The 27,725-nt window shown below is 38.3% G+C and overlaps 1 protein-coding gene across 1 annotated transcript in view; it reads left to right on the plus strand.

Moving 5' to 3' along the window:
* CLIC4 (chloride intracellular channel 4) overlaps positions 1-27,725 on the plus strand; it is a 72,747-nt gene that overhangs the window by 21,104 nt on the left and 23,918 nt on the right. The window contains exon 2 of the mRNA XM_065930077.1: positions 18,281-18,390. Within this exon, the coding sequence (XP_065786149.1) occupies positions 18,281-18,390 (110 nt within the window). The remainder of the gene's footprint in view (positions 1-18,280; positions 18,391-27,725) is intronic.

Genomic DNA, 27,725 nt, shown 5'->3' on the forward strand with positions numbered 1-27,725 from the left:
TCAATCGTTCCCAGCATCAGGGTCTTTTCAAATGAGTCAACTCTTTGCATCAGGTGGCCAAAGTATTGGAGTTTCAGCTTCAGCATCAGTCCTACCAATGAACACCCAGGACTGATCTCCTTTAGGATGGACTGGTTGGATCTCCTTGCAGTCCAAGGAACTCTCAAGAGTCTTCTCCAACACCACAGTTCAAAAGCATCAATTGTTCAGCGCTCAGCTTTCTTGATAGTCCAACTCTCACATCCATACATGACTACTGGAAAAACCATAGTCTTGACTAGACAGACCTTTATTGACAAAGTAATGTCTCTGCTTTTTAATATGCTATCTAGGTTGGTCATAACTTTCCTTCCAAGGAGTAAACATCTTTTAATTTTATGGCTGTAATCACCATCTGCACTGATTTTGGAGCCCAGAAAAATAGTCAGCCACTGTTACCACTGTTTCCCCATCTATTTGCCATGAAGTGATGGGACTAGATACCATGGTCTTAGTTTTCTGAATGTTGAGCTTTAAGCCAACTTTCTCACTCCTTTTTCACTTTCATCAAGAGGCTCTTTAGTTCTTCACTTTCTGCCATAAGGGTGGTGTCATCTGCATATCTGAGGTTATTGATGTTTCTCCTGGCAACCTTGATTCCAGCTTGTGCTTCATCCAGCCCAGCGAACTACTGGGCCATACTAAATGCTTCAGATTGTTTTTTTAAAGCTAACTTTATAATTTTGGAATAGTTTTAGATTATAGAAAATTTACAAAAATAGTGTAGAGTTATAATTGGTTTTATTTGTTTTTAAAACTTATTTACTTTGTCATTGTTCTGGGTCTTCCTGGCTGTGCACGGCCTTTATGTAGTTGTGGGGACGGGGGCACTACTCTCTAGTGTGATACATGGGCGTCTCAGTGCAGTGACTTCTCTCATTGTGGAGCGTGGGCTCTAGGCAGGGAGGCTTCAGTAGCTGTGGCGCAGGGGCTTAGCTGCCTCGGGGCCTGTGAAATCTTCCTGGACCATGGATCAAATCCATGTCCCCTGCACTGGCAGGTGGATTCCTATCCACTGCACCAACCAGGGAAGTCTAAAATTGATTTTAAATGAAAATATTTCTAAAATATGTTAATACTTCCTGGACTTCTTAAAATGCTGAATTTAACTGTCAGTTAATGTCAGCGTTCTGAATACAAATTCAGAAATGCTTGATGGCCTCAGAAACTGTTGAGCTACGTGGACTATTTTTGCCTTTCTGCTAAAGGGCCTCAGCTATTGTGTTTTTTGAATCTCCTGTGTGTGTGTGTGCGTGCATACCATGGCTGCATGTGTGTTTATGTGTGTGTTTTCTATTTCTTCCTTTGCCAGCTGAACTCTATTGATGCAGCCCATTTCCTTTAATTTTCTATTGTAGTCTTTTGTGGCTTGGGTAAGCCAGATAAACAAACTCATTAAAGTTTGTTTGAAATAAGAGTAAATAATCTGAGTTTCAGTGTTGAGTTGATGCATCAGGTACATGACCTTTAGTACATGGTCTCGGTGACAGACATTAGTGTTTGTTGTTCACAGACTGTTTATCTGGCCATGTGCTGTCTGGTATGATAGCCACTAGCCATATGTGGTTGTTAAGTGCTTGTTTGAATTGTGATGTACTCTTAAGTATAAAATATACACCAGATTTCAAAGATTTAGTACAAAGAAAATAAGCTAACAACTCTGTTGATTATATGTTCAAATTATACTAATAATATTTAGATATATTGGATAAAATAAAATAGTATTTAAATTAATTTCACTTTTTTTTCTTTTTAAAAAAGGCTGCTAGAAAATTTTAAATAACATTTTGGATCACATTGTCATGGTTGTGGTTCAGGTAATTTAATTTACTTGATAGGAACGTCATGTGTAAGATGGTGGTTGTACCATATAGATCATGAGACTAAGCAGGTGCCATTCCAGGTTTTCGTTCTTACCTTGGTGTTAGAAACTGTAAACGTGGTTAATAGCATGAATTTAAAGTTCAAACTTCAGTTCTGCCATTCCTCAGTTGTATGACCTATGGCAAGTTACTTAGTTATATGAAGAAAACAATACCTAACTTCATGTGGTTATTGTGAGGATTAATATATCAATAAAAAGCACTTTCCTATAGTGCATGTTGAATGAGAAATTAACCACTAAATTAAACAGTAGCTGTTAACTTGTTTGCAGGCAGTTTTGGCAACATTTTCACTTATTATTATTGATTCTTATAAGGAATACTCTCAAGATTGATCCAGACAAGGAAAAGGGTTATACCTTTGGCTGTCTTTTTTTTTTTCTTTCTTATCATTCAGTGTTTTTAGTTATATGGATTATAATTTGTTCTGAAGAGATAATAGACTTTGTTCCTCCTAATTTAGACTTTGGGTGGACTGACTGTGAACAGAGCTTGTTTTTTTCCATTATGGTTCTGTTGTTCTTAGATGGAAAACCTGGTCATTGTATATCTGGCACTTAGTTTTAACAAATGATTCTGGCTGGGACAGTTCAGATTTGATTTTAATCTTGATTAGAACCTTTGTTTTCATTTTCAGCATACACTTCAAATATGTAATGGAGAACAAAAGTAGTACTCAATAGAATCTTGACTGTCATTAATTCCCTATGTTAGTTCAGGTAGTAGTTTTTGAGTTTGCATTCAGAATTTCTTTTGAGTTCTTCATAGTGCTTGAAAAAAAAATGCTGTCATATTTGAACAGCTTAATTTTTTGACAGTGATGAGAAGCCAGGAATAAGATTATCATGTATAAACATGTGGGACATTTTCTTAAATTTTTTCTTAAATCTTAAGAAAAAACAGTACAGAGATGTATAAAGTTAATACCCCTGTTTCTACCTTTCCCCAAGTCTGTCCTGAGGTATAAACAATGTTGATTTTGGTTTGTAGTCTCCCACACCCGAGAAATACCTTCAAATTAAGGTTATAGCTCTTGTGGTTAAGAGCTGTAAGTGGTTATCGCTTGAAGGGATTTCTCTTTCTGTCCTCCAACAAAGAATAGGCAGGCACAGCCTCACCTCCATCCATCTTGAGGCTTTTCTCTACCCAGTTGCTGAAACCCAGAAATCTAGAAGATACTTGATTTCTTCCTTTCCCTCACTTCCCACATCCAAACCATCCACAATGTAGGATTGTACCCTTCCAAATTAAATTTAATCCATGCATTTCTTTCCACCTTCATTGCCTCCCTGTAATCCAAGCCACATCCCGCTGGGACTATTGCAGTAGATCTCTCAGCTTCCATTATTCATCAGCTCCATGCTCCCAACCTGTTTTCCACTTGGTAGCAAGTGTTATTTATTGTCTTGAAATTGAAATTGGATTTTACCCTCATGTACCCCCACCTACCAAAACCCTTCAGTGGTATCCTATTACCCTCTCCACACAGACACACACCTAACACACACAAACTCCCCTCCCAACACACGCATGCCGATTCCATAAAGTTGTACCCCATTAACACACACATACTCCTCCCAACACGCACACACACATGCTCATTCCGTAAAGTTGGAATATATTCTCTTCTTGGCACATACTTTGTTACCAAGCACCTACCACATGCTGGCAATATTTTAAGAGATCTTCATAATATTAACTCATTTAATCTCATAAATACTATGAAATGGATATTATTCCCCTTTCATATATAAGGAAACTGAGTTCCAGAGGTTAAGTATGTGCCCAGTATCATACAGGTGTTAAGTAGAAGAACCCTTATGTCAAACCAGGTTCTCTGCTTTCAGAATCCTTGCTCTTATGTTAAGTAATTTTTTTTTTTTTACATAGAGGGTGCATGGTAAACATTCGTTCAATGAATATAAAATTGTTCCTTCTGCGAGTATAAGTTTAAATTCCTTAGTTTGGTCTAGAAAGTCTTTCATGATCTGGCCCCCTCCAACACCACTTTCTCTAGTATTCATAGCAATCTAGTCACACTGGCTCTTTGTGGGGCTGGTTTCTTCTCATTCTTAAGGTCTAATCTTTTAGGACCATCTTATCTCAAGTAGGCGCTCCTTGTCCTCTCTCTTAGTACTTTGTTTCCCTTTAGGTACTTATTGCAGTTTACAATTTTAACTTGATGGGTTTATTCTGTTTTCTTCCACAGTCATGAAGTCAGCTGTTATCTTTCTCATTCACAGTTGTTTCTCCAGTGCCAATCAACAGCACTTGGGAGATAGTGAGTCCTCAGTAAATATATGTTGAATAAATAAATATATCTGGGTCCTAGGCAAGGAGGTGTATGTAAGATGTTTGTGAATGAGGAAGAAGAGCTCATAGCTTGAACTTCAGTGGCAAGTATCACACAGACTGCTGAAATCCTAGAGCAAAGTCTGAATGGCAGCCTATGAAAATAGAATTAATTGTAAACAAGCCAGAGCCCTGGTTATTATATCTCCTTTAACTTACCTTGTGAATTTTCTTCTTTCATTCCGTACCACATTTACATATTTTTTTTCCTCCTTTTGTTTTTTTTTTTTGCTGTGCTGTGGAGGCTTGCAGGATCTTCCCTGGCCAGAAATTGAACCCACACCCTGGGCAGTGAGATTGTGGAGTCCTAACCTCTGCACCACTAGGGAATTCCCTCTTCCTGCTAGTCTTAATTGGAGATAAATGGCAATGTTAGTTTGGATACTTATGTTTGTAAATAACAGAAAACTTTGCCCCAGATTGTCTTAAACCACTAAAACAAAGTGCCTAGTGAACAGGGAGACTGGCTACTGTGTGATTTTCTTGTGTTGGTTGTAGCCTCAGGTTACTGTTAAGTTGGGCACATCAGCCACAGGTTTCTCACTGAAGGATTTCCTCTCCTGGTATCTTTGTCTTAAGAGTGAGAAACTTTTCTGTGGGGACTGTTGACTAGAACTGGGTCACATGACTATACTGTCAGTCACTGGCAAGAGGATTGGAACTATCATGACTGGCTTAGAATCAGTCAGGATTTACCCCTAGAATTGGAGATTGGGTTATCATCCCCTGTGTCTCTTAGGGGAGGGAGGAATGGATTGCTGATCAAAATTTCAAGGTCTATCAGCAAAAAAAAAAAAAAAAAAAAATGGGAGAATGAATCTTGGGCAAGCAACTGTCAGACTTTGCTTGTAGCGGTTTCTGTGGTTTGTTAACTTTATCCCAATGTGATTTGGAGACCTAATTAAATTTTTTGAAAAAACTTATTAAATCAGAAAGATTTGACTTAAGTTTTTCTATACTGATAATCCTTTTTTTGTGATTCAAAAGCTTTCATTGTTAGCAACCAATAGAAAGCTATTAAATAGTGAGACATTTGCAGCAGATGAAGTCCGATAGATTAAACAAAGTATGGTGTGTCACTGAGTTTATAGTCTAGTTCAGGAGATACAGTGCAGAGATACGAATATTAAAGTAATGATACATAGTAGTGTTTTAAGAATCATAAGGCAAGTCACAATTAACTTTTAAAAAATGATGTAGAGTTGCTATATCTTAGGAGTTTGTGAGACTCAGAATCTTGGGCTTTACCCAGGACATACTGAATGAGAATCTGCATTTTAACAAGATCTTCTTCCCACATGCCAAAACTAAAAAGATCTCCATGTCCTAACTAAAAAACAAACAAACAAACAAACAATCTGCTTATTTGTGTTGAAATCAGGGTTTGAAAATCTGGAACAGAAAGTTCTCTTGCGGGTGAGACTGGAGCTTGACCTGAAGGACAGGTGCAGCCAGGGGCATTCAGATGAGGGTAATGTGACTTTCGTCATGAAGGTGTCCACATATTTACTGCCTGTTGTACAGGATGAATGCAAGGGGATAAAGGAATAGTAGTAGGGATTCACTCTAGGAAAGAAAGAAAACTTTTGCAAGACCTCATTTTTTAAAAAAATTATTTATTTATGGTTGCCCTGGGTCAACCCACTCCAGTATTCTTGCCTGGAGAATCCCAGGGACAGAGGAGCCTGGTGAGCTGCTGTCTGTGGGGTTGCCCAGAGTCAGACACGACTGAAGCGACTTAGCATGCATACATGCATGGGTCCTTGTTACTATGCCCAGGCTTTCTCCAGTTGGAGCAAGCAGGGGCTACTCTTCAGTTGTCACGTGCAGGCTTCTCATTGCAGTAACTTCTCGTTGTGAAGCATGGGTTCTAGGGGGCACAGGCTTCAGTAGTTGCAGCATGTGGGCTCAATAGTTGCAGCTCGCAGGCTCCTAGAGCACAGGCTCAGTAGTTGTAATGCGTGGGCTTAGCTGCCCCACAGCATGTGGGATCTTCCCAGATCAGGGATCCAACCTTTGTTCTTTGCATCGGTGGGTGTATTCTTAACCACTGGACAACCAGGGAAATCCAAGACCTCATTTTTAAAGACTGTTGTACATGTTTGCTGTGCTGTGCTTAGTCACTCAGTCATGTCCAACTCTTTGTGACCCCATGGACTGTAGCCCGCCAGGCTCCTCTGTCCGTGGGATTCTCCAGGCAGGAACACTGGAGTGGGTAGCCATTTCCTTCTCCAGGGGATCTTCCTGACCCAGGGCTCAAACCTGGGTCTCCTGCATTGCAGGCAGATTCTTTTTTTTTTTGCAGGCAGATTCTTGACTGTCTGAGCCATTGTACATGTTTATAAGTTTTTAAAAAAATGTATTAGCTAAGGTAGATAGTTGAATCATAATTTGATCACTTATTGAAGGAAAGAAACTGACAACCTTTGAAACTACTGGAGTTGAATTATCACTCCTATTTGATAACTGGACAGTTGTGAGAGAACTGTCCATACCTTGACATTTAGCTAAAACAATTGGCTTAATCATGTATCTTACGGATTTCTTACAATGGCATTCAAGTAACTTTGAATCTTAAAGACTTTAGTAATAACTATAGATTTTAGTGGCTTGTTTCAGATAGGTAAGCATGATAAGGGCTTCCCAGGTGATGCTAGTGATGAAGAACTCACTTGCCAAGGCAGGCGACATAAGAGACACAGCTTTGATCCCTGGGTTGGGAAAATCCCCTGGAGGATGGCATGGCAACCCACTCCAGTATTCTTGCCTGGAGAATCCCCGTGGACTGCAGCCACCAGTCCATGGAGTTGCAAAGAGTTGAACATGACTGAGCATGCACACACACACACACATACAGTTTTTTAGTGGAAAATCAGGTATTGGTTCTCATCCCTAAATCACAGCAGAATTTGGTTTTTTTTTTCTTCTCTTGACAAGTCATTTAGTAGTATAACATACTAATTAAAATGTGTAATTGTTCTTTTAAGCCAGATATAGTCATCCTGCAGCATAAAGGACTTGATCTGTAAAGGATTCTAGGTCACCATCATTGTCTTTGACATTATATTTGGTCTTAAGATATAGACAGTGGTGGTAGTGGGCTTCTCTGGTGGCTCAGAAGGTATAAAGAATCCGCCAGCAAAGCAGGAGACCTGGCTTCGATCCCTGGGTCGGGAAGGTCCCCTGGAGGAGGGCATGGCAATCTACTCCAGTATTCTTGCCTGGAGAATCCCCATGGACAGAGAAGCCTGGTGGGCGACAGTCCATGGGGTCGCAAAGAGTCAGACATGACTGAATGACTAAGCACAGCACAGTAGTGGTTTACTCGCTCCGTCATGTCTGACTCTTTGGCTTAAGATAAGCTTCTAGAAACTTTAATATACTGTTTTGTACCAAAAGATACTTGCCTCTGCTTCTTAGATTGTGTGGAATAAGAATGAGTGTTTAGGCTTTAAGAGGCTTTAGGCTACTAGTTTGGTTTAAGTAACTTGACTTTTGCCAAGTTTGAGGCAAGATAGCTTGGCATTCCTTTAAAGTATGAGAGGAGACTGTTATTTATCAAATCCGACCCTAGCAAATCGTGACTAGATTGCTGGCTTACAAAGAGCAGAGTCCAAAAGGCATCATGAGGAATTCAAAGTTTAACGGTGGAGTAAAGTTCTTTCCTGTCTTTTATTTTTTGGCATGTTTTCTCTCCATGTCAGTGTTTACCAAAATATGGTCTGCCCACCAAATGCATGAGAATTAGAATTGTTTGAAGTACTTGTTAAAAACTGCAGATTCCTGTACCCCACCACAGATGTTCTGAATCAGTGTCTGGAGGTGAGACCTGGTAATCTGTTTTAAACCCACTTCCTTAGGGATTTATGTATCCTAAGGTTTTGAGAATCCAGTTTCTACGTGGATTTCTTTTATTTTCAGGTCTTTTCCACATTCATCTATAACTTATGTTTCACTTAATTTTCATATGTTGAGGGCAGGAAGTTTTTTCTTTCTTTCTTTCTTTCTTGGCTGAATCACACAGCATGTGGGATCTTAGTTCCCTGACCAGGTATCAAGCCTGTGCCACCCACAGTCCTGCAGTGCAAGCAGAGTCCTAAACACTGGACCACCAGGGAATTTCCTAGGGTAGGAAGGTTTCTGGGGCTTCCCAGGTGGTGCTAGTGGTAAAGAATCCCCCTGGCAATGAAGGAGATATAAGAGACTCGGGTTCGATCCCTGGGTCGAGAAGATCCCCTGGAGTAGGGCATGTCAACCCACTGCAGTATTCTTGCCTAGAGAATCCCATGGACAGAGGAGCCTGGCAAGCTACAGTCCACAGGGTCGCAAAGAGTCAGATACCACCAAAGCGACTTAGCATGCATGCAGGAAGGTTTTTGATTGCTTGCTTTTTGTTGTTGTTGTTACATGAGAGATTCATGTGCATGGTATGAATATCAAAAAGTATGAAAGGACATACAATGAACAATTCACTCATCTCCCTGTTTTAGTGCTTTGTGCTGTTCTAAGCCCTTTAATATATTAATTCATTCAGTTCTTCCAAACAATCCAGTTAGGTAGTTCATGTTACTGTTCCCATTTTATAGAAGACAGAAACAGGCCCTGAAAGGTTAAATCACTTTTGAAAGTCACACAGCTGGGATGTGCTGGAATTGTCTAGGAGTCTGACTCTTAACTCTTAACCACCATCCTCTGCTGCACGTGAGAAGGATATAAGGGTTAACTAGATTAAAACATGTGAAGAGCTTGTTTTGGGAGAGTATAGAGTTCATCTTCAACATGGTAAATGTTTCACATGAACTCTTAACAGCCTACCCTGGAGTTTCGTCTAAGCATGGTATCTATTCCTCATGTAATTTTTTTTCAAACTAATCTGTTCTTCTCTAAATTGCACTGACTCTCATCTGGAGAGTAGACTTCATGGATTGGTAATACTGAACAAGAAAAATGGTAGCAACTGAGGTCTTTTCAATGTCCTCTGATTGACTGGCTTTGTTTTATTTACATGAGCAGAGCTTGGGATGTGATAATTCTTCCTTTACACATCCGTTGCCTTTATTTATGGAGTTATTTCTATGATGCTTCTTTCTCTTCCCCTAGTCATAGCACCCTTCACCCCCAGCCCCTTCAACACAAAGAGATATAGAGAAACCAAGTTAAAGCTCTCTTCCGAGGGTGTTTTAAAATCTGACTATTCTGAAAACTGATTAAACTGGCTTTTCTAAGTGAGCAGTTCCTTAACCTTGAATTAGTAAAACATTAAAAATATTTATGGCACCTACCACTGACTCCTCTTCTGCAATGTAGTAGTTAATCTGGGTAGTTTCTGAATAAATACTAGTATTGGGCAATTCAAGAATTACAACAGAGGTGGGATGGGAGAGGGTGAGGAATAGAAAGTGTACAAGAAGAGCTCTCGATCACAGATTAAACAAAAGCACCCTTTTTATAAGAGCAAAACCTAAATGAATGCTAAGACGCATTATTTGTATGGAATTAGTGGTTGTTTCTGTCAGTGGTATTGTTCATGTTTTTGCTTTGATTATTCGGAATAATTAATTTTTAAAAAAATGTTTTCTGTAATATGAAATCATAGTTTAAAAACTATGTATTCCAAATTAAAGTTTTGTCTAGTCTGTATATATTTATACTTGTAATCTGTATATACATTTAAAACAGCTTTATCGCGATATTCAGATATTACTCAATTCACCCATTTCAAATGTACAATTCAGTGGTTTCTTGGTATACTCACAAAGTTATGCAACCATCAGCACAGTCTAATTTTAGAACATTTTTATCACTTCAAAAAGAAATAACTACCCATTAGCAGTCCTTCTCAACTCCCTTTTTTTTCCAACCTCTCTCCCCTATCCTTAGCCGTAGGCAACTACTAATCTGTCTCTTTGGATTTGCCTATTTTGGACATTTCATATAAATGAAATCATGTGATCTTTTGTTACTAGCTGCTTTTTTTTTTTTTTTTTTAACTTTATTGCTACTTTTTAAATGTTTCTCTTTATTTGGCTGCACTGAGCCTTATTGCAGCATGTGGGATCTGGTTCCCTGATCAGGGATTGAACCCTGGCCGCTTGCATTGGGAGTGCAGAGTCTTAGCCACTGAACCACCGAGGAAGTCCCTGGCCCCTTTTATTTAACATAATTATTCAAAGTTCATCCAAGTTATAGAATGTATTAGCACTTCATTTTATGTATGTATACTACCACCTTTTATATATTTTTAATTTTGTGTTTTAATTTTTATAAATTTTATTGACATATAGTTGCTTTGCAATGTTGTGTTAATTTCTGACATACAGCAAAATGATTCAGTTATACATATATAGTTTTCATTTTCTTTTCCACTTCCAAATGTTCATCTGTGTTGTGTTTTAGATTCCACATATAAGTGATATCATATAGTATGTGTCTTTCAGACTTAACTTTGCTTATTAATATACACTCTAGATTTATCCTTGTTGCTGCAAATGGCATTATTTCTTTTTTATGGCTTAGTAATAATCCATTGTATTAGTTTTGCTTTTAAAATTTAATACATCGGAAAAACTTGCACTTCTGGGAAGATGGAGTAGTGGATGGTGGTGGTGAGTTTCCTGAGTTCTTGCTTCGTATATCCCAGACTTGGCACTACAAAAACCAGCAACCTGGAAACACCTACAGCTGCAGACAAAACACCACCACCAACAGAAGTCTGCTGTCTCTAGCCAGAAAACCAGGAAAGGGACGGCCTAAGCAAGACAGAAAACTTTCAGACAATAGCTGCTCTACTCCAGACACCACAGGTCCTATCCCCCACCCATGCCAGCAAAGGCCAAATGGGTTAGCCCTGACTTCCACCCTCTGGTGGGGTGATAACATTTACCAGATCCTTTACTAATGGGCCTTGGGTGGTTGGGGGAGGGGGTCTCCAATGTTTTGTTTTCTGGTTCCTCCTTATATCTTGAATTTCTTTGCTGAAGTTATTTTTATGTTTGTTTTTATGTTTTAAGCTGTTCATACTTGCTCATTGAAGCATCTTTATCATGGCAGCTTTAAAATCTTTGTCAGATAATTCTGACATTTCTGTCATCTTGATATTGACATCTTTTGACTGCTTTTTTTAAAATTCAGTTTGATATGGTTATTGGTATGACAAGTGATTTTCAGTTGAAACCTAAACATTTTCTTACTATGTTATGAAACTCTGGATCTTATTTAAACCTTCTCTTTAAACTTCTCTGACATGCAAATAAGGCTTCTCTGACATTCGTCTGGAAGAGGGTGGGAGAGAAGAAGGATGGTGGGAAGGAGAAGCCGGGTGGCGATAGATGTCCAGGTAGAGATGGAAGTCCGTGTGCCCCGCTTGGCCTCCACTGATACCCAAGGTGGGAGGCTCCTCAGTATCGCTGGGCCAGGATCAGAGTTCCAGCTCCCCATGGGGTCTCCACTGACACCCCAGTTTGAAGTGGCCTCTTTAAAGCTGGTTGAGCTTGAAAAAGTCCTGGCTACTCTGTTCTAGGCCTCCTTTTCTGACACCCCTCACCCCACTTCCCTCCTGCCAAGGAGAAGGGAGGGTTCTCATCACTGGCTGGCAGTGTTGAAGGCCCTGGCTCCCTCCTTGGCCTTCTCTGATGCCATCCTGGTTGGGACATTTACAGTCTCCAGAGGACTGATTATGTTAGTTTGGGAATAATATGTTATAAAAAACTATGCAGTATGATCACATGTTTAAAAGAAAAAGTAGTGTGTATGTAGAAAATAAAAACCTATAAGAATGACTGGTGAATGGCTCAAGGGCAGGGGAACTCTGACCTTCTGTAGTGTTTCAGTTTTTGTTTTAAAAGTAATAGAGTTAAAAGACCTATACTCAGAAAACTATAAAACACTGATGAAAGAAATTAAAAGCAGTGCAAACAGATAGAAAAATATACCATGCTCTTGGATTGAAAGAATTAATATTGTTAAATAATCAACGTTCAGAAAACTAAGATCATGGTATCCAGATCCATCACTTCAAGACAAATAACAGGGAAAAAAATGGAAACAGGGATAGACTTTATTCTTGGACTCCAAAATCACTGTGTTGACTGCAGCTGTGGAATTAAAAGATGCTTGCTTCTTGGAAGAAGAGCTATGACAAACCTAGACAGTGTGTTAAAAAGCAGAGACATCACTTTGCTGACAAAGGTCCACATATTCAAAGCTATGGGTTTTCTAGTAGTCATGTACAGATGTGAGAGGTGGACCATAAAGAAGGCTGAGAGACAAAGAATTGATGCTTTGGAACTGTGGTGCTGGAAAAGACTTTTAAGAGTCTCTTGGACAGCAAGAAGATCAAACCAGTCAATCCTAATAGAAATCAGTCCTGAATATTCATTGGAAGAACTGAAGCTGAAGCTGCAATACTTTGGCCACTTGATACGAAGAGCTGACTCATTGGAAAAGACCCTGGTGCTGGGAAAGATTAAAGGCAGGAGAAGGGGACAACAGCGGATGAGATGGTTGGGTGGCATCACTGACTCAATGGACATGAGTTTGAGCAAGCTCCAGGAGATGGTGAAGGACAGGGAAGCCTCGGGTGCTTCAGTCCATGGGTTCATAAAGAGTCAGACATGACTAAGTGACTGAACAACAACCCAAGGCAATCTACAGATTCAGTGCAATCCCTATCAAAATACCAATGGCATTTCACACAGAACTAGAACAAATAATTAAAAATTTTGTATGGAAATATAAAAGACCCTGAGTAGCCAAAACAATCTTGAGAAAGAACAAAGAGGGAGAAATCATGCTTCCTGACCTTAGACTGTACTACAAAAGCTACAGTAATCAAAACAGTGTGGTACTGGCACAAAGACAGATTTATAGATTTATAATAAGCCCATTAACCCACCCACCTATGGTCAATTAATTTATGATGCAGGAGACAAGAATATGCAAAGGAGCAAAGATCGTCTTCGATAAATGGTGTTGGGAAAACTGGAGCTACATGTATAAGAATGAAATTAGAATATTCTCTGATACCATACACAAACTCAAAATGGATTAAAAACCTACATGTAAGACCAGATACTATAAAATTTCTACAGGAAAACATTGATAAATGAGGTTTTAAAGTGTACCTGTAGTGTGGTAGTGGTGGTTTAGTTACTAAGTTTTGTCTGACTCTCACAAGCCCATGGACTGTAGCCCTCTTGGCTCCTCTGTCCATGAGATTTTCCAGGCAAGAATACGGAAGTGGGTTGCCCTTTCCTTCTCCAGGGGATCTTCCTGACACAGTGGTCAAACCTGTGTTTCCTGCATTGCAGGTGGTTTTCTGCATTGCAGGCAGATTCTTTACTGCAGGGCCACCAGCGAAGCCCAACTTTTAGCATGGATTTTGTCTAAATTAGCTGCTAAATTCATGAAATGACTTTCTTTGATTAGATTAACCTAGAAGTCATATAGAACAATCTTTGACATAAATTGCAGCAATGTTTGTTTGGATCTGCCTACTAAAGCAAAGAAACAAAAGCAAATAAATAAATGGGACCTAATGAAACTTAAAAGCTTTTGCACAGCAAAGGAAACCAACTACAAAATGATAAGGCAGTCTACTGAATGAAAGAAGATATTTGCAAATGATAGACTGTTAAGGGGTTAATATCCATTAATATCCAAAATATATAAACTGTTCATACAACTCGACATCAAAACAACCAGATTAAAAAATGGGCTGAAGAACTAAATAGACATTTTTCCAAAGAGGAAATGCAGATGGCCAAGAGGACATGAAAAGATGCTCAGCATCACCAATCATCAGGGAAATGTAAGTGAAGACTACAATGAGGTATCACCGTGCACTGGTCAGAAAGGAAATCCTCAAAAAGAATGCAAATAGCAAACGTTGACAAGGGTGTGGAGAAAGGGGACGCTGAGACACAGTTGGTAAGAGTGTAAATTGGTACAGCCACTGTGGAAAACAGTATAGCAGTTTCCTCAGAAACTAAGAATAGAACTACCATGTGACCCAGGAATTCCACTCCTAGGAATATATCTGAAAAAAACAAAAACACTGATTCAAAAAGGTACATGCACCCCAGTGTTCATAGCAGCATTATTTACAATTGCCAAGGTAAATAATATGGGAGCAAGCTAAGAGCCCATCAACAGATGAATGGATAAAGAAGATGTGGTATGTGTGTGTATATATATACACACATATATACATAACATACAATGGAATACTACTCAACCATAAAAAAGAATGTAATTTTGCCTTTTGCAGCAACGTGGATGAACTTGGGGGGCAACAGAAGACAAGTACTGAATGATATCACTTATAAGTGGTATCTAAAAAATGCAACAAACCAGTGAATAAAACAAAAGAAGCAGATTCACAGATTTAGAGCACAAACTAGTGGCTACTGGTGAGGGGGGCGGAAGGAGAAAGGGGCAGTAGAGGGGTGGGAGTAAAAAAAGGTTATTTTGGGATTATATGAAATTGTGTGGAACTTTTAAAAGTTTTAAAGCACTATAGAATTTAAAGAATCTTTCATTTAATAAAAAAATTGAAAATGTGTGTGTTACTGTTAGAAGAAATAACAAAGAAAAAGCAAAACTTTAAAAATGCTATATGTATGCTTTTTAAAATGCTATATGTGTCTTTTTAAATGCTATGTGTTCATTTTTGTCATCAATACAAAACTGAGTGTAGAATAAGATACCATGATTCCCAGTTGTAGTATGCTTTTTGTATACTACACTGTACCATAATACCCTTCTCAGTCAGTTGAACCAACTATTCATTGTAGTTGATACTCAAAAGGTTGATTTAGATCCTTTAACTTTGTTGAAATGGAATTTTATTAGTACAACTTGGATTAAAGGAGAAAGTTTTGATTTATGACTACTGGAAATCTTGAGTTTTTCCACAGTTTCATTCTACTTTATAAAAACATCATCTGACTAGTAACTCCCAATTTTTTAGTGGTCTTATGACTTTGGAAAAACTTATTCATGGTACTATTTCTTATTTGAATTGTTTTAGAATTTTAGGAGAGTAGTTAATAAGAAGCCTTTTTCCAAATTTGTATTGGAGAGTGCACATACTGTGTTTTTTTAAAATTAATTAATTAATTTCGCTGCACTGGGTCTTATTAGTTGTGGCATGTGGGATCTAGTTTCCTGACCAGGGATCAAACCCAGGCCCACTGCATTGAGACGCAGAGTCTTAGCCACTGGGCCACCAAGGAAGTCTCCTACGTGCTATGTTTTTACTTGTGCATAAAGGAAAGTAGCTTGATGAGGAGTATGAGATAGAGATAGCTTTTGCTCTACCTGAAAGAGAAGTAAATTGGTAAAACTGGTAGAAAATTATAGACAAAAGAGGTGAAAACACAGGGACATCTGTAGTCTGACCAGGTTTTCATGGAGCAGCTAATGTACCGAGATTCCTTTGTCCATACTCTAGGATGTGCTGCGCAGACCACTGTAGGAAGTGGAGGTGCAGTGTCTTTGACCTGTGGCCAGTCACTGTTTACCTCCAACTTGTCTTCAGTTTAACGTGTTTCCCGGTGCTTGGATATAACATCTTCGTTACCAATTTATTTATTTTCACACTGCTGTCACAGAGACTTGGAAAATATAGTTAATTTTATAGATTAAATAAATGAAATAGGATGAAGACGATAAGCCATACTCATTCTTTGTCTATCAAACTACTGTTTTTCCAGCAAGTCTCAATTTGTTCAACTTCTTCTTATACTTCTGCTGCTAAGGATATTAAAACTGGGAGGGGAAAAATGCAAAAAATAAAATAAAAATTGGAGCATATGAAGCTACAGGTTTGTATGAAAATATTAATCATCAAGCTGTGTAGAAAGGTAGTGTGTTACCTTTTTATCTGTGAAAATTTTAGTTGTTTGTTACCCGTGTTCCATATGTTGTTTAGATGGTCAGCATCTTCTAAAAAGCGGATTTGGGTGCTGACTTATTATATATTTAACCTAGTGGTATGACTTAGTACTGTAAACTGACTTGTGCTCTGAAGAAAAAATTACTGTCCTCACTTTTCCACATCAGTGTTTCATCATGTATCCAGCAGATGCCTCACTTTGTCTCCTTGAAACGTGAAAGTTAGTTGTTCTGTCATGACCTCATGGACTGTAGCCCACCAAGCTCCTCTGTCCATGGAATTATCCAGGCAAGAATATTGGAGTCGGTTGCCATTTCCTTCTCCAGGGGATCTCCCCAGTCCAGGGATGGAACCCAGGTCTCCTGCATCGCAGGCAGATTACCATCAGAGCCCCGAGGGAAGCCCCTCTTCAGGTTGTTTTTAATCACACCAAAGTTTAAGAACTAGATCTTTTTTAGGAAGTAAATTTTTGTACAAGTTGTAGTATTATAAATGAATATAATTCATGCTGGCTACAATTTGGTGTTTTGTTACTGATAAAGAATGATCAAAAAAATTTTTTATGAAACCAGGCATATCCCGTGCTATGTGATTAGGGTGGAGTTCTGAGATCCTCCTTATATGCCCATGTGTTTTGTTGGTTGTATCAATATTATCTTTAATCAGGTAACTGCTTTTGTTTTAACTCCATTCCATTTCCCTGTTAGTATAGGAATTAATGACTTTTCTAATGTAGCATTTTACTGCAATGGCTTCTGAAGTTTTTTAGAATTACTTTAGGAAAATGAGCTATTTTTACCAACATCTTTGAGTGACTTGTGTTGAAAGGTAACTTCTGGCCCTATTCATAGACTTCATGGTGAAGAGGGCTGTGTTGGCTGCTGGTCAGTGTCAGAGTGTTCTCTTCCACCCTGTAGGCTCTTTCTCTCATTTCTTGCTCCCCCTTGCCTCCTTTATAAACTCAGGGACCTACATGATGGAGTTAAAAATTTGTCTCACTCTGATTTTTAGGAAAATTTTGTGTCGTTGTTGAGCTCAGTGAAATCAACTGCTTCCTTTATTAAGCAGGATTACAGATAACTTGGCTTCCCTGGTGGCTCAGACAGTTAAGCGTCTGCCTACAATGCAGGAGATCCGGGTTCAGTCCCTGGGTTGGGAAGATCTTCTGGAGAAGGAAATGGCCACCCATTCCAGTACTCTTGCCTGGAAAATCCCATGGATGGAGGAGCCTGGTAGGCTACAGTCCATGGGGTCGCAAAGAGTCAGACACGACAGAGCAACTTCACTTTCACAGATAACTTATTCTAAAGATATCTTTTGTTATTTTCTTGTTCCCTGAAGGAATGTGTAAGCAGGATACGGGATTTTTGTAATGAATAATTTAAAAATTATCATTTTAAATTGGTGATTTAAATATTGGGGGACTTTGGCGATTAGTTTACTCTTTGGAGGCAAGCACATGTTTCCTTTTTTTATGTTGCCCTGTAAAGAACACTGTCTCATAGAGTAAGAAGTAATTTGCATTTCACAAAACCTGTGATAGTTTTTGCCCCAACGCAAGGATATGTGTTCCCCTAGGGGTTGATTATACCTGTGCTATCCAATATGGTAGCCATTAGCCACATGTGGCTGTTTAAATATAAATTAATTAGAAGTAAATAAAATTCAGTTCAGTTGAACCAACTACATTTTAAGTACTCATTAGCCACGTATCACAAATAACTACTGTTTTGGACAGTGGTAACTCAGGTAGTTTCTATCATTGCAGAAAGTGCTCTTGGACAGTGCTGTATTAGGCTAGCCATTTTTAAGAAGAGAAAGAGGTGAGAATTCTTTGGTGGTCCAGTGGTCAGGATTGTGTGCTTTCACTGCTGAAGCCCCGAGGTCAATCCCTGGTCAGAGAGAGCTAAGATTCTGCAAGCCACGAGGCACGGCCAAATAAATAGAAGAGTGAAAGAAAGAGGCCAATGAAAGACCTGAGTTTCTTCCTTCCACAGTGCAGCTTTCCCTATCTCCTTGTACCCTTGATTAAAAATTCAGAAAAAGGTCTGTAGTTTTGTATATCATCACTTTGACATTTTTTTTTTTAATGTTCATTTCTGTTTCCCAGGCTGGCAGTGATGGTGAAAGCATAGGAAACTGCCCCTTTTCCCAGAGGCTCTTCATGATTCTTTGGCTCAAAGGAGTTGTGTTTAGTGTCACAACTGTTGACCTGAAAAGGTAAGATTTGGTTATAGTTGGGGATCAACTTGAGTACATACTTTACTGTTTTCAGTTTGATCCTCTCCCCATCTGTCACTTTGCTTGCATATGTTCTCTAAAGAAATGTATTAAAGTTCAGCCGATTGATGGACACATTTAACATGCATTAAGTATTATAATTCACAGTGTCAGTATATTGCATGTGACCACTCTGTGTTTTTAAGAACTTATTGTATGTTTACCCTATATTTCAAGAGCAGCACCAGGAGCTATTTTAGTGTAGACGCAGTGACATCTTTGACGTTACAGGATGAGCATGGAACTATGAAGAACTTTCTAAGCAGATGACTTCTCATGTGCTAGTAAACACATGGCCTATGTATCTGGATTTTTAAAGCCAAGCATGGAATTTTAGGAGGCTGATTACTGCTGTGGTCTTTTTCATTTAATCTACTTTTCAGGGAATAATAGGAGTTTTCTGTAATATGATTTTGACCATATTTGGTTAAATACAATTATAGAGTAAGAGCAATTATCTTGCTCTATGGCCCTGTGATTGTTCTTGCTAGTTGAAGGATGTTTCTAATTTTCTCTCCATAGACCAAAGTGGAGAGGGCTGTGAAGAGCCCTGATAAGCAGTAAGCTGTTTTCCTCAGGAACTTCTGTTGTCCCCTAGCAAACAGATCTGAGGCGAAGAACATTCATACTTTTTTTTTTTTTTTAAAAAGGTTTAAGCCAAGGGTTGAGAGCATTTATACCAATAGGCAGTTTAGGATGTGGCAGTGGAAATGTATTCCTCTTGACACAAACGCCACGACGTGCATTGCTGTTTATTTTGTGAGCATGTCAATCATGGACAGTATCCAAGCAACAGTATTGACAGGCTGTCACTTGTGGGTAGCAGAATTCACGTGCATTCTTCTGGGCATCACAAGGTGAGAGTTATCTGACAGCTGTAATTCCATGCCCTGTTCTTGGTAATCATTCTATGGGACCTTAAAATTTTCTTTTTTTGCTTCACTTAATTAGATTTTGAGGACTTAAAATGTCTTTATTGGGGAATTCCCTGGTGGTCCAGTGGCTAAGACTCTGCGCTCCTGATACAGGGGGGCTGGGTTCGATCCCTGGTTAGGGAACTAGGTCCCACACGCCACAACTAAGACTCTATGTAGCCAAATAAATAAAAATAAAAGTTTTTAAAAAATGTCTTTATTGAAAATAAGTCATAAAGTCTTCTAGGAACCCCTTTGGTTATATATATGAGCGTAGAAGTAAGCCTTGGAAATTGTAAGAATTAGAACTACAGGTTCATTTGAAGAAAAACCTGGCTCATATTGGACAGGACTGTTGTAAGAATGAAATAATTTATAGTTACCCTTCTATTACTGTTTTTTTCCTACACGCATTCACAAAGGGAGTTTCCCAATATAACTCCTAAAAATAGACCATGCCGCCAAGCACACACCCTTAGTGTGTCTTAAAATACATGGATTCCTCCTATTCCATTTTTGGCTTGGAGTAAGTGAGTTGACTGCCATGCTTTGAAAAAAGCCTTTTTTGAACAGCTCAATACAGTGCTTGATTGTGGTACATACCAGTAATAGCACAAAAAACGAAGGGAATCTATTTCAGAAAAGGAAGTGAACTCGTAACAGCCATTTCTAACTCATCTGTTTCACTTTTCACTTATAAACTTTTTAAGACATTATTCCTGGAAGTTGATTGATATTTGAGGGCTTGTCTATGTTTAGGGCTTGTATATGTAATGTACCCTACATGTAAAAAGTGACACAGAAGTGGGATGAAAGATTCAGGGTTTTCTCACAGAAAATCCACTACTCGAGATATATGTTTATTTCCTAGAGCTTTGTGTTAAATAAACAGAGAGCACTGAATATTGGAGCCTATATTCTTTAGCTTTCTTTAAAAATCTTAGGTCTACAATATATATTTTAAAAGGAAAAACCTTCCTAAGATCAATTAAAAGTATATAGCTAGTAAATGGTAATGAGTCCCCTTCATTCCCAGCCTTGGTCATCAAGTTCCCCTTCACAGAGATAATTGAACTTAGGTTTGGTGTTTATCATTCTTCCAGACCTTTTCTATGAGTTTCACCCTTATATGGGCTTCGCAGGTGACTCAGTGGTAAAGAGTCTGCCTGCCAAGTAGGAGACATGGGTTTGATCCCTGGATTGGGAAGATCCCCTGGAGAAGGAAATGGCAACCTACTCCAGTATTCTTGTCCGAGAAATTCCATGGACAAAGGAGCCTGGCAGGCTACAGTCCATGGGGTCGCTAAAGAGTTGGACACGAGTGAGCAACAACACCACCCTTAATATGTAGTCTTAAGTAAGATTTCAAAGAGAAGGTACCTCAAGAAAGTAAACATTGGCTCAAAAAAAAATGTAAATAGAATAAAGTTGTCACAGAAGAATAAAACATCATGTAGTAAAAAGTACCTTTTATAATTTTTAAAACTTTAAATGTGACTGTTTTTAGAAAGCTGTGGGGGAGAAAAGATTTGGTACCCACAGTGGTTGTTTTCCTGCTTTTTCTGATAATTGCCTAATTTCTTGGTGAAATGTACTGATCCCAGAACAAGCTGGTGGAGAGCAATAGAGCTCTCCTGAGAGCTTTTTAGAAGCCCACTCTCTGCTCTGAAAAAATTATTGTTACATGACATTTCATCCATAAGAACAAGCCAGTTTCTAGTTCTGGCAGTGTATGACAGGTTCTCTTTGCAGCTCAGTTGGTGTTGATGACTGTGCTGGAGGTATTCATATGCCCCCGTGAGACTTGGAGCAGCCTCCCGTTGCCTGCCTGCCAGCGCTGCCTTAATAATTCTGTGGGAGTAATTTCTAAACCTAATTTTTGGTTTATGCTGCAATCATATTACAGAACTTTTAGATTAAAAAAAAGTTTGTAGGTTTTAGGAGGAATTTAAGTTTATCAACTGCCATTTGAACAAAAGCTTCAGGCAAATGTAAGTGAAAATAATAAAATGTGGGGCACATTTCAAGATGTTATCACATCATCAAAAGGGGAGCAACCATGGCATAGTAGAAAATGCGAGGGGCAGAGGCCTGGATCTGTGCAGAGAGAGCCTGTCCCTGGTTTCCCTGGGACCTCGGGCAAGCTACCTTATCTTCTTGGAGGTCAGTTACCTCATTTTTAATCTCAGGAAGGAGGAAGGGGAAAATAAACTGGCATTTCTTCAGTGTCTATTACATGTTAAATATCTTCACCATACTTATTAGAAACTACTCATATCAAACCATGTTCAGACCTTTCATTGAATAGAATTGTTTTATCACACTGGTGTTATAGGGCCTTTCTGGCTAACAGGTTCATGGCAGTGATCAAAATCTTTATTTAAAGACTTCCACTATCTTCACTGTGATCAGAAGTTCCTAAATCAGAAGTCAGCATCATCAGAGCACAGATAAGCCTGAGAGGTAGGCTGGGGGAAGAGAGAGAAGAAAGCATGAGAACAGTAATGAGAGAGACAGTCACACTGACTGGGCTGTAGTTGAGTGTGGCCATGTAGTTGTTAGGGTAAACTCCTCTGGTTTGGGGAACTGAGAGTAGAAATGATAACTTTAAGAAATTAGCTTTTTATTTTAAAAGCAGTGTTATATTACTAGTGCATAAAATTCCTCCTCCATGATATTCTCAGAGAAATTAAGTAAATTGAAGACCACCTTAAAAGTCTGAGCAGTATTTGTTTTCATTTTCCATTCCTATCTTAAACATTGAAACTCTCATTCTTTGAGGTGTTGCTAATTTCCTTCTGCTTTAGAAGTCTGCACACCATTTGTAACATTGTGTGAATCAGACCCACAGTAAGTTGCCATTGTCATGGCATAAAGTTTGGAAGATTACTATGATAGTTTAAAACAATTTTGAAGTAATTTAAAATGTTACAATGGAACTATGAAAATAATAGCTCTGTATATCTTAAAAGGACTTATAAACTCAGAACAAAATCTGATTTCCAAGTATATTTTTGAGGTAATTTGCTTTCATTATCACTTTCATTATCTCTGTGGTTCCACCCTTCTGAAAATAGTCATTAGCAAGTTGAGAGATCAGTTTGAGTTCCAGGTATGTCTTTAGTAAACAGCAGCTTGAATAACAGGTACAGAGAGACTAAGTGGAGTGGAACAGTCCAGCCTTTTAGAGAAATCTTTCATTTCCTGCTGCTGGTCAGGCAGGAAAGTACATACTGTCCTTTCCCTTCCTGAAGTTGACTTGGGCTACATGAAGCCCTTGTTAGAATGGTCCTACAATTGAAGATACATGTCTCATGAATGCATTCTGAATCACATGTGTACTTTCGGTGTGTGTGTGTGAGACAGACAGACAGGGAGAATTTCATTGCCATGTGTCTTTATGTTCTTTTTCGAGATAATTTCAAAGATGGAAATCCTGTTGAGGCCACTAAGAGCTGAATTAGAAAATTGGATTGTAAATGAAAGGTTTTCTAAACCTGTTATCAGTGTGTGTTCTGAGTGCTCTGGTCACTTGAGTCATGTCCAACTCATGTCCAGACCCTATAGACTGTAGCCCTCCAGGCTCCCTCTGTTCTTGGGATTCTCCAGGCAGGAATAGTAGAGTGGATTGCCATTCCCTCCCCCAGGGGATCTTCTCCACCCAGGGATTGAACCTGGGTGTCTCCTGCATTGTAAGTGGATTCTTTACTGCTGAGCCACCGAAAAGCCCTGTTATCAGTATACATTCTGCTTATAAACTATAATCTGTTAAGAATTATAAAAGTTGTATTTGATACCTTTTCATAAATGCTATTTTGTTTTAAAATGATTGCTCCACAAATTGACTTTCAAGTAGACAGGGATCAGCAGTATACCACATTTGATCTCAATAAATAAAATCCTTTAACTGGTTGAACTGGGACACATAAGCAGATGCTTAGTAACAGGGATCTTGGTGTGTGTGGTTTGATGTCCACAACAATTCAGTCATTCAGTTAGTGATTTAGTATTAGTCAGAATATAACAAATCTAGTGAAGAATAATTAATAGGAGTAAAGTGATCTGAACCAAAAGATTTGTGTTGTTACTTTTTCTTTTTTGCTTATTTGCCATATACTATGTCTAGCATTCTCTTATGTGAATTAATTTTATGTCTGAAAAATCAACACCTTTAAAGTTTTAAAAAGAAACTCAATTAACAAATAAGTCTACATCCTTAGTATTTTTTTCTATTTAGTGAGTCGACTAGTTACATTTGGTCATTTTTAAGAACCAGCTCCAGTCTCCTGTGGCTGTGCTATACTCATTTTTACCAAGCAGCTGGAACTGAGCCACCAGCCCAAGGGCCTCCAATTGTTTGTGCTGAATTAAATTTTAATTGAAGTTAACCCACTTGAGTTGCTTAAAGTATTAGCTTCTATAAGGTGCCTCCTTTTCATTCCTTCTTTCTCTTCTGTTTTTTTTTTGTTTGTTTTAGTTTTTTCTCTTTATATATTTCCTTTTTTTAATCTGGAAACAAAATAGGCAATAACAGAATAATTTTTTTTTCATCTAAATAGAAGACTACTATAAAAAAAGACTTACTCTGATGAGTAACTGTGAAAATAAATAGCCTCCAAAGCATTCATGCTCTCATATCAAGGCATAAATTCTATGCACTTTACTTTCCTAGATATCTGTTAAGGGAAACATATGAATGAATTGCTGAATACTTATTGAAGGCCTTTTATGAAATAAACCAAAGATGTCCTGAAAATTTGAGCCATTACCTGTTCAAGTTTCATTTTTCTCACGTTGCAGTTCTTGAAACGTCAAGTTTCTGTGAAGCATCTGTGAAAATGAGCCTTTGTGGGTCAAACAAAATATGAGACCTTAGAGTGCCCAGTGAGGACTCGAAGGTGAAGCATCTTAGATTCTATCTGGTTGCTGACTTGATAATAGCTTCTAAGTGAGTCACTTCAGTGCTTGCAACTTGTCCATTTGAAATCTGCTGATCTGTTTAGAGGCATTAAAGTTTTTTCTCAAGTCTACTTTCACTTGATGTGAAATGTCTACCTAACATGATTGTCCTTCATCCCAACAGTTAATCCTGGAAAATAGTTTCATCACCTTAAAAAAAAAATCTGTATAGCCTTTCAGCAGAAACAAGGACTATTCACTAGTTGTGCATAGTTTCACTTTACTTACACACTTCTTTGTTAATCAGATTTCTTAGTACCAGCTAATGCTAAATAACCCAGACTCAAATAGAATTTTGAACCATCAGATTCAGAGTTTAAAATTGCCACTTTCATGAACAATTGTATAAAGTTTAGTTCACTTTCATACCCATTATTTGATTTGATCTTTATAGACAAATCAAGTCTTATATCCATAATACAAATGAGGAAATCTAGGCCCAGAGAGGATGTGATTTATTTGGTCACATAGCTGATGAATAGCAGAACTGTTCAATTTGGGACTTTATCCAGGTTCTTTTTATTTGGTTTTTTGGTTCTTTCTTCTCTAGCATGCTAACTTTATCCCTCCTCTAACAAATATTTTTGTTTGGAAACCTTGAGAATTATAATTTATTGTAGAAGTAGTAACTGCTATTTATTTTGCCACCCTACCTTATGGATTATTTTATAGCATTGATTTCCTTCTTCTCCTTTACCTAACTCTGCCCTGTTCATGAAAAAATGATTACCTTATACTTAAGCATTAATGGACTCTTCGTTAGTCATAAGAATGTTAGTGGATATGTTTTATAACTTTGAAGTGAGAAAAGTGTCTTCCGGGTGACCACAATTTGTGTGTGACAGATTAAAGGATGTTCTTATTCATCACTGGCATTGATGGAAGATATGTGTATTTTCTTTCTCGTGTATTTTATACAGTTTTATTAGCCCTCCTTGCAGTGATGAGATACTGTTGTTCTTTCTTACCTTTGTGCTACTTTCTTAACTTTATTAAGTGTTAGGAGTTGGAAATAAATATATAAACCCTAAATTGTTAGGGTTTCCAGACTCTTGATTTTGTGTATGGTCTTTCTGAGTTGAGGAGGAAATAAATTATAAATGGGAACAAATGTGATTCTGAGTGAGAATATGAATGGGTGACTTGAAGACTAGAGATGACTACCGTCTTGGACATGCTGGACCCTTTAGTGATCAAAGAACAGGTGGTTAAGACGAGTAAAAAGGAATAACAAAAAGAAACCAGTGGCAATTCCCTGGTGGTCCAGTGGTTAGGGCTGCCGTGTGCCCATGCCCAGGTTCAGTCCCTGGTCAGAGGACCTAATATTCTGCAAACCATGCAGTACAGCCAAAAACAAAAAAAGAAACAAGTGAAATGAAAAAGAGCAATTCTAATTTGGAGTTGAATACTTATATAAAAGTTACTGGAACCCTCTAGTCATACCTCACTATTTAACTCACATTCCATGCATTCCGATTATTTTGTGCTCAACTTTACCTTGTCCAACCAAAGAATGCTCAGTAAAAGAATAAGAGTTGAAAATCAGATCAGATTTTGACTTTTAAAAGTTCTCTTCTGGAATTTAGGTTATTGCAGAAGTTGATAAATAGTGTTACTTTTTCTTTGGCTTGGGATGGAGATACGCTGTAGAACATGAGTAGAGGGGGCCCTGAGTTAGAACATCTGAGCTATTGGGATAGTTCCTAAGTCCTGGTATTTTTGATTGGAATATAATAGTAGATGAGGCACTCTCCAGACCTAGACTGCGAGAGTTAACGTGGTGTGGGTGGGGTAAGGGGAGGTAAAGAAAGGGAGAGAGAGAATTGATGTGAATTAGCCCAGGGGAAATTGATAAGCTGGACTGAGTATAGATTTTAGGGTACACTCTATTTTAAAAATTCTTTTTAATGACAAAATATTTTACCTTCATGATACACTTAAAGATATCCTTTATTTTATTCAAATTGTGTGCATTTGTGGTAAGGAGGGAAGGAAGGAAGGTCTGTACTAGGGGAAAAGTTCTTTGAAGCAGTGTGTTAATTTTTTTAAGTTTTTAATGTTCATCTTCTTAATTATGAGAGTTCTCAAACATATACAAAAATGAATCAACTTCCTTGTAACTTCAGTTCTATTAACAAGGTTTTGCTTCCATTTGCTTTGTCCCCCCTTTTTTTTCTTCCCTGAAATATTTTAAAGCGCACCCCAGGAATACTGTCATTTCACCTCTATTTATTTCCTTGTATATCTCCAAACAATAATGACATTTCTTTACCTAATCACAATGCCATTATAATATCTAGTTCCCAGTGTATAATCCGGTTTCCCTGTTGTTTAGTCACTCAGTCATGTCCGACTCTTTTGCAACGCCATGGACTGTAGCCCCCAGTCACCTCTGTCCATGGAATTTCCAGGCAAGAATACTGGAGTGGGTTGTCATTTCCTCCTCCAGGGGATCTTCCTTGAGACCCAGGGACCAAACCCGCAGCTCCTACCATGTCTCCTGCATTACAGGTTGATTCTTTACCGCCGAGCCACTGGAGAGGTTCCCTGACCCAGTTTCCTTAGTTGTCTCCAAAATATTTTCTCTTTCACTGGTTTGTTCAAATTAGGATTCAAACAAATTAAACTCATATTTGGTTGTTATGTCTCGTAAATTTTTCTTAATCTACAGTAATCCCTTCTAACTCCCACTTGTGGCTTTTTGTCCTTCTGTCATTGACTGGTGAAAATCCAATTAGTTGAACTGTAGATTGCCCCAAATTCTAGATTTGGCTGACTGCTTCCTTGTGGTATCACTTAACTTTGTCCTGTAATGCCTCATGTTTCCTATAAATGAACTTTTTGGTCCCAGGATCCCTTTATTCTTTTAAATTATTGAAGACCTCAAAGAGCTTTCAGTTAATATTGATTTTACTATATTAGAAATTAAAGTGAGGAATAAAATTTAAAATTTCTATTTAAAGTTAGAAATTTAAAATAATTATTTACTAATTCATTTAAGTAGAATAATCATGAACTCATTGTCATCACAGTTTTTAATTAAAAATAACTTTATTCTCCAAAATTAGTGAGAAGAGTGGCATTGTTTTATATTTTTGTACATATCTAATGACTGCCTTAATAGAAGACAGATTCTTATATCTGCTTCTGTATTTGTTACTTTGTGATATCACCAAGTAACCTGTGGAAAACTCCACTATACAACATGAGAGTGAAAAAGCTACATGATGTCTTTGTATTATTGGAGTGGTTTGGACCTCATGGACTATCTGATGAAAAAGTGAAAGTTGCTCAGTCGTGTCTGACTCTTTGCGACCCTATGGGCTACACAGTCCATGGAATTCTTCAAGCCAGAACACTGAAGTGGGCAGCCACTCCCTTCTCCAGGGGACCCTGGTTCCC

The sequence above is a fragment of the Muntiacus reevesi genome, chromosome 3, assembly GCF_963930625.1.
Source record: "Muntiacus reevesi chromosome 3, mMunRee1.1, whole genome shotgun sequence".
Taxonomy (NCBI): Eukaryota; Metazoa; Chordata; class Mammalia; order Artiodactyla; family Cervidae; genus Muntiacus; species Muntiacus reevesi.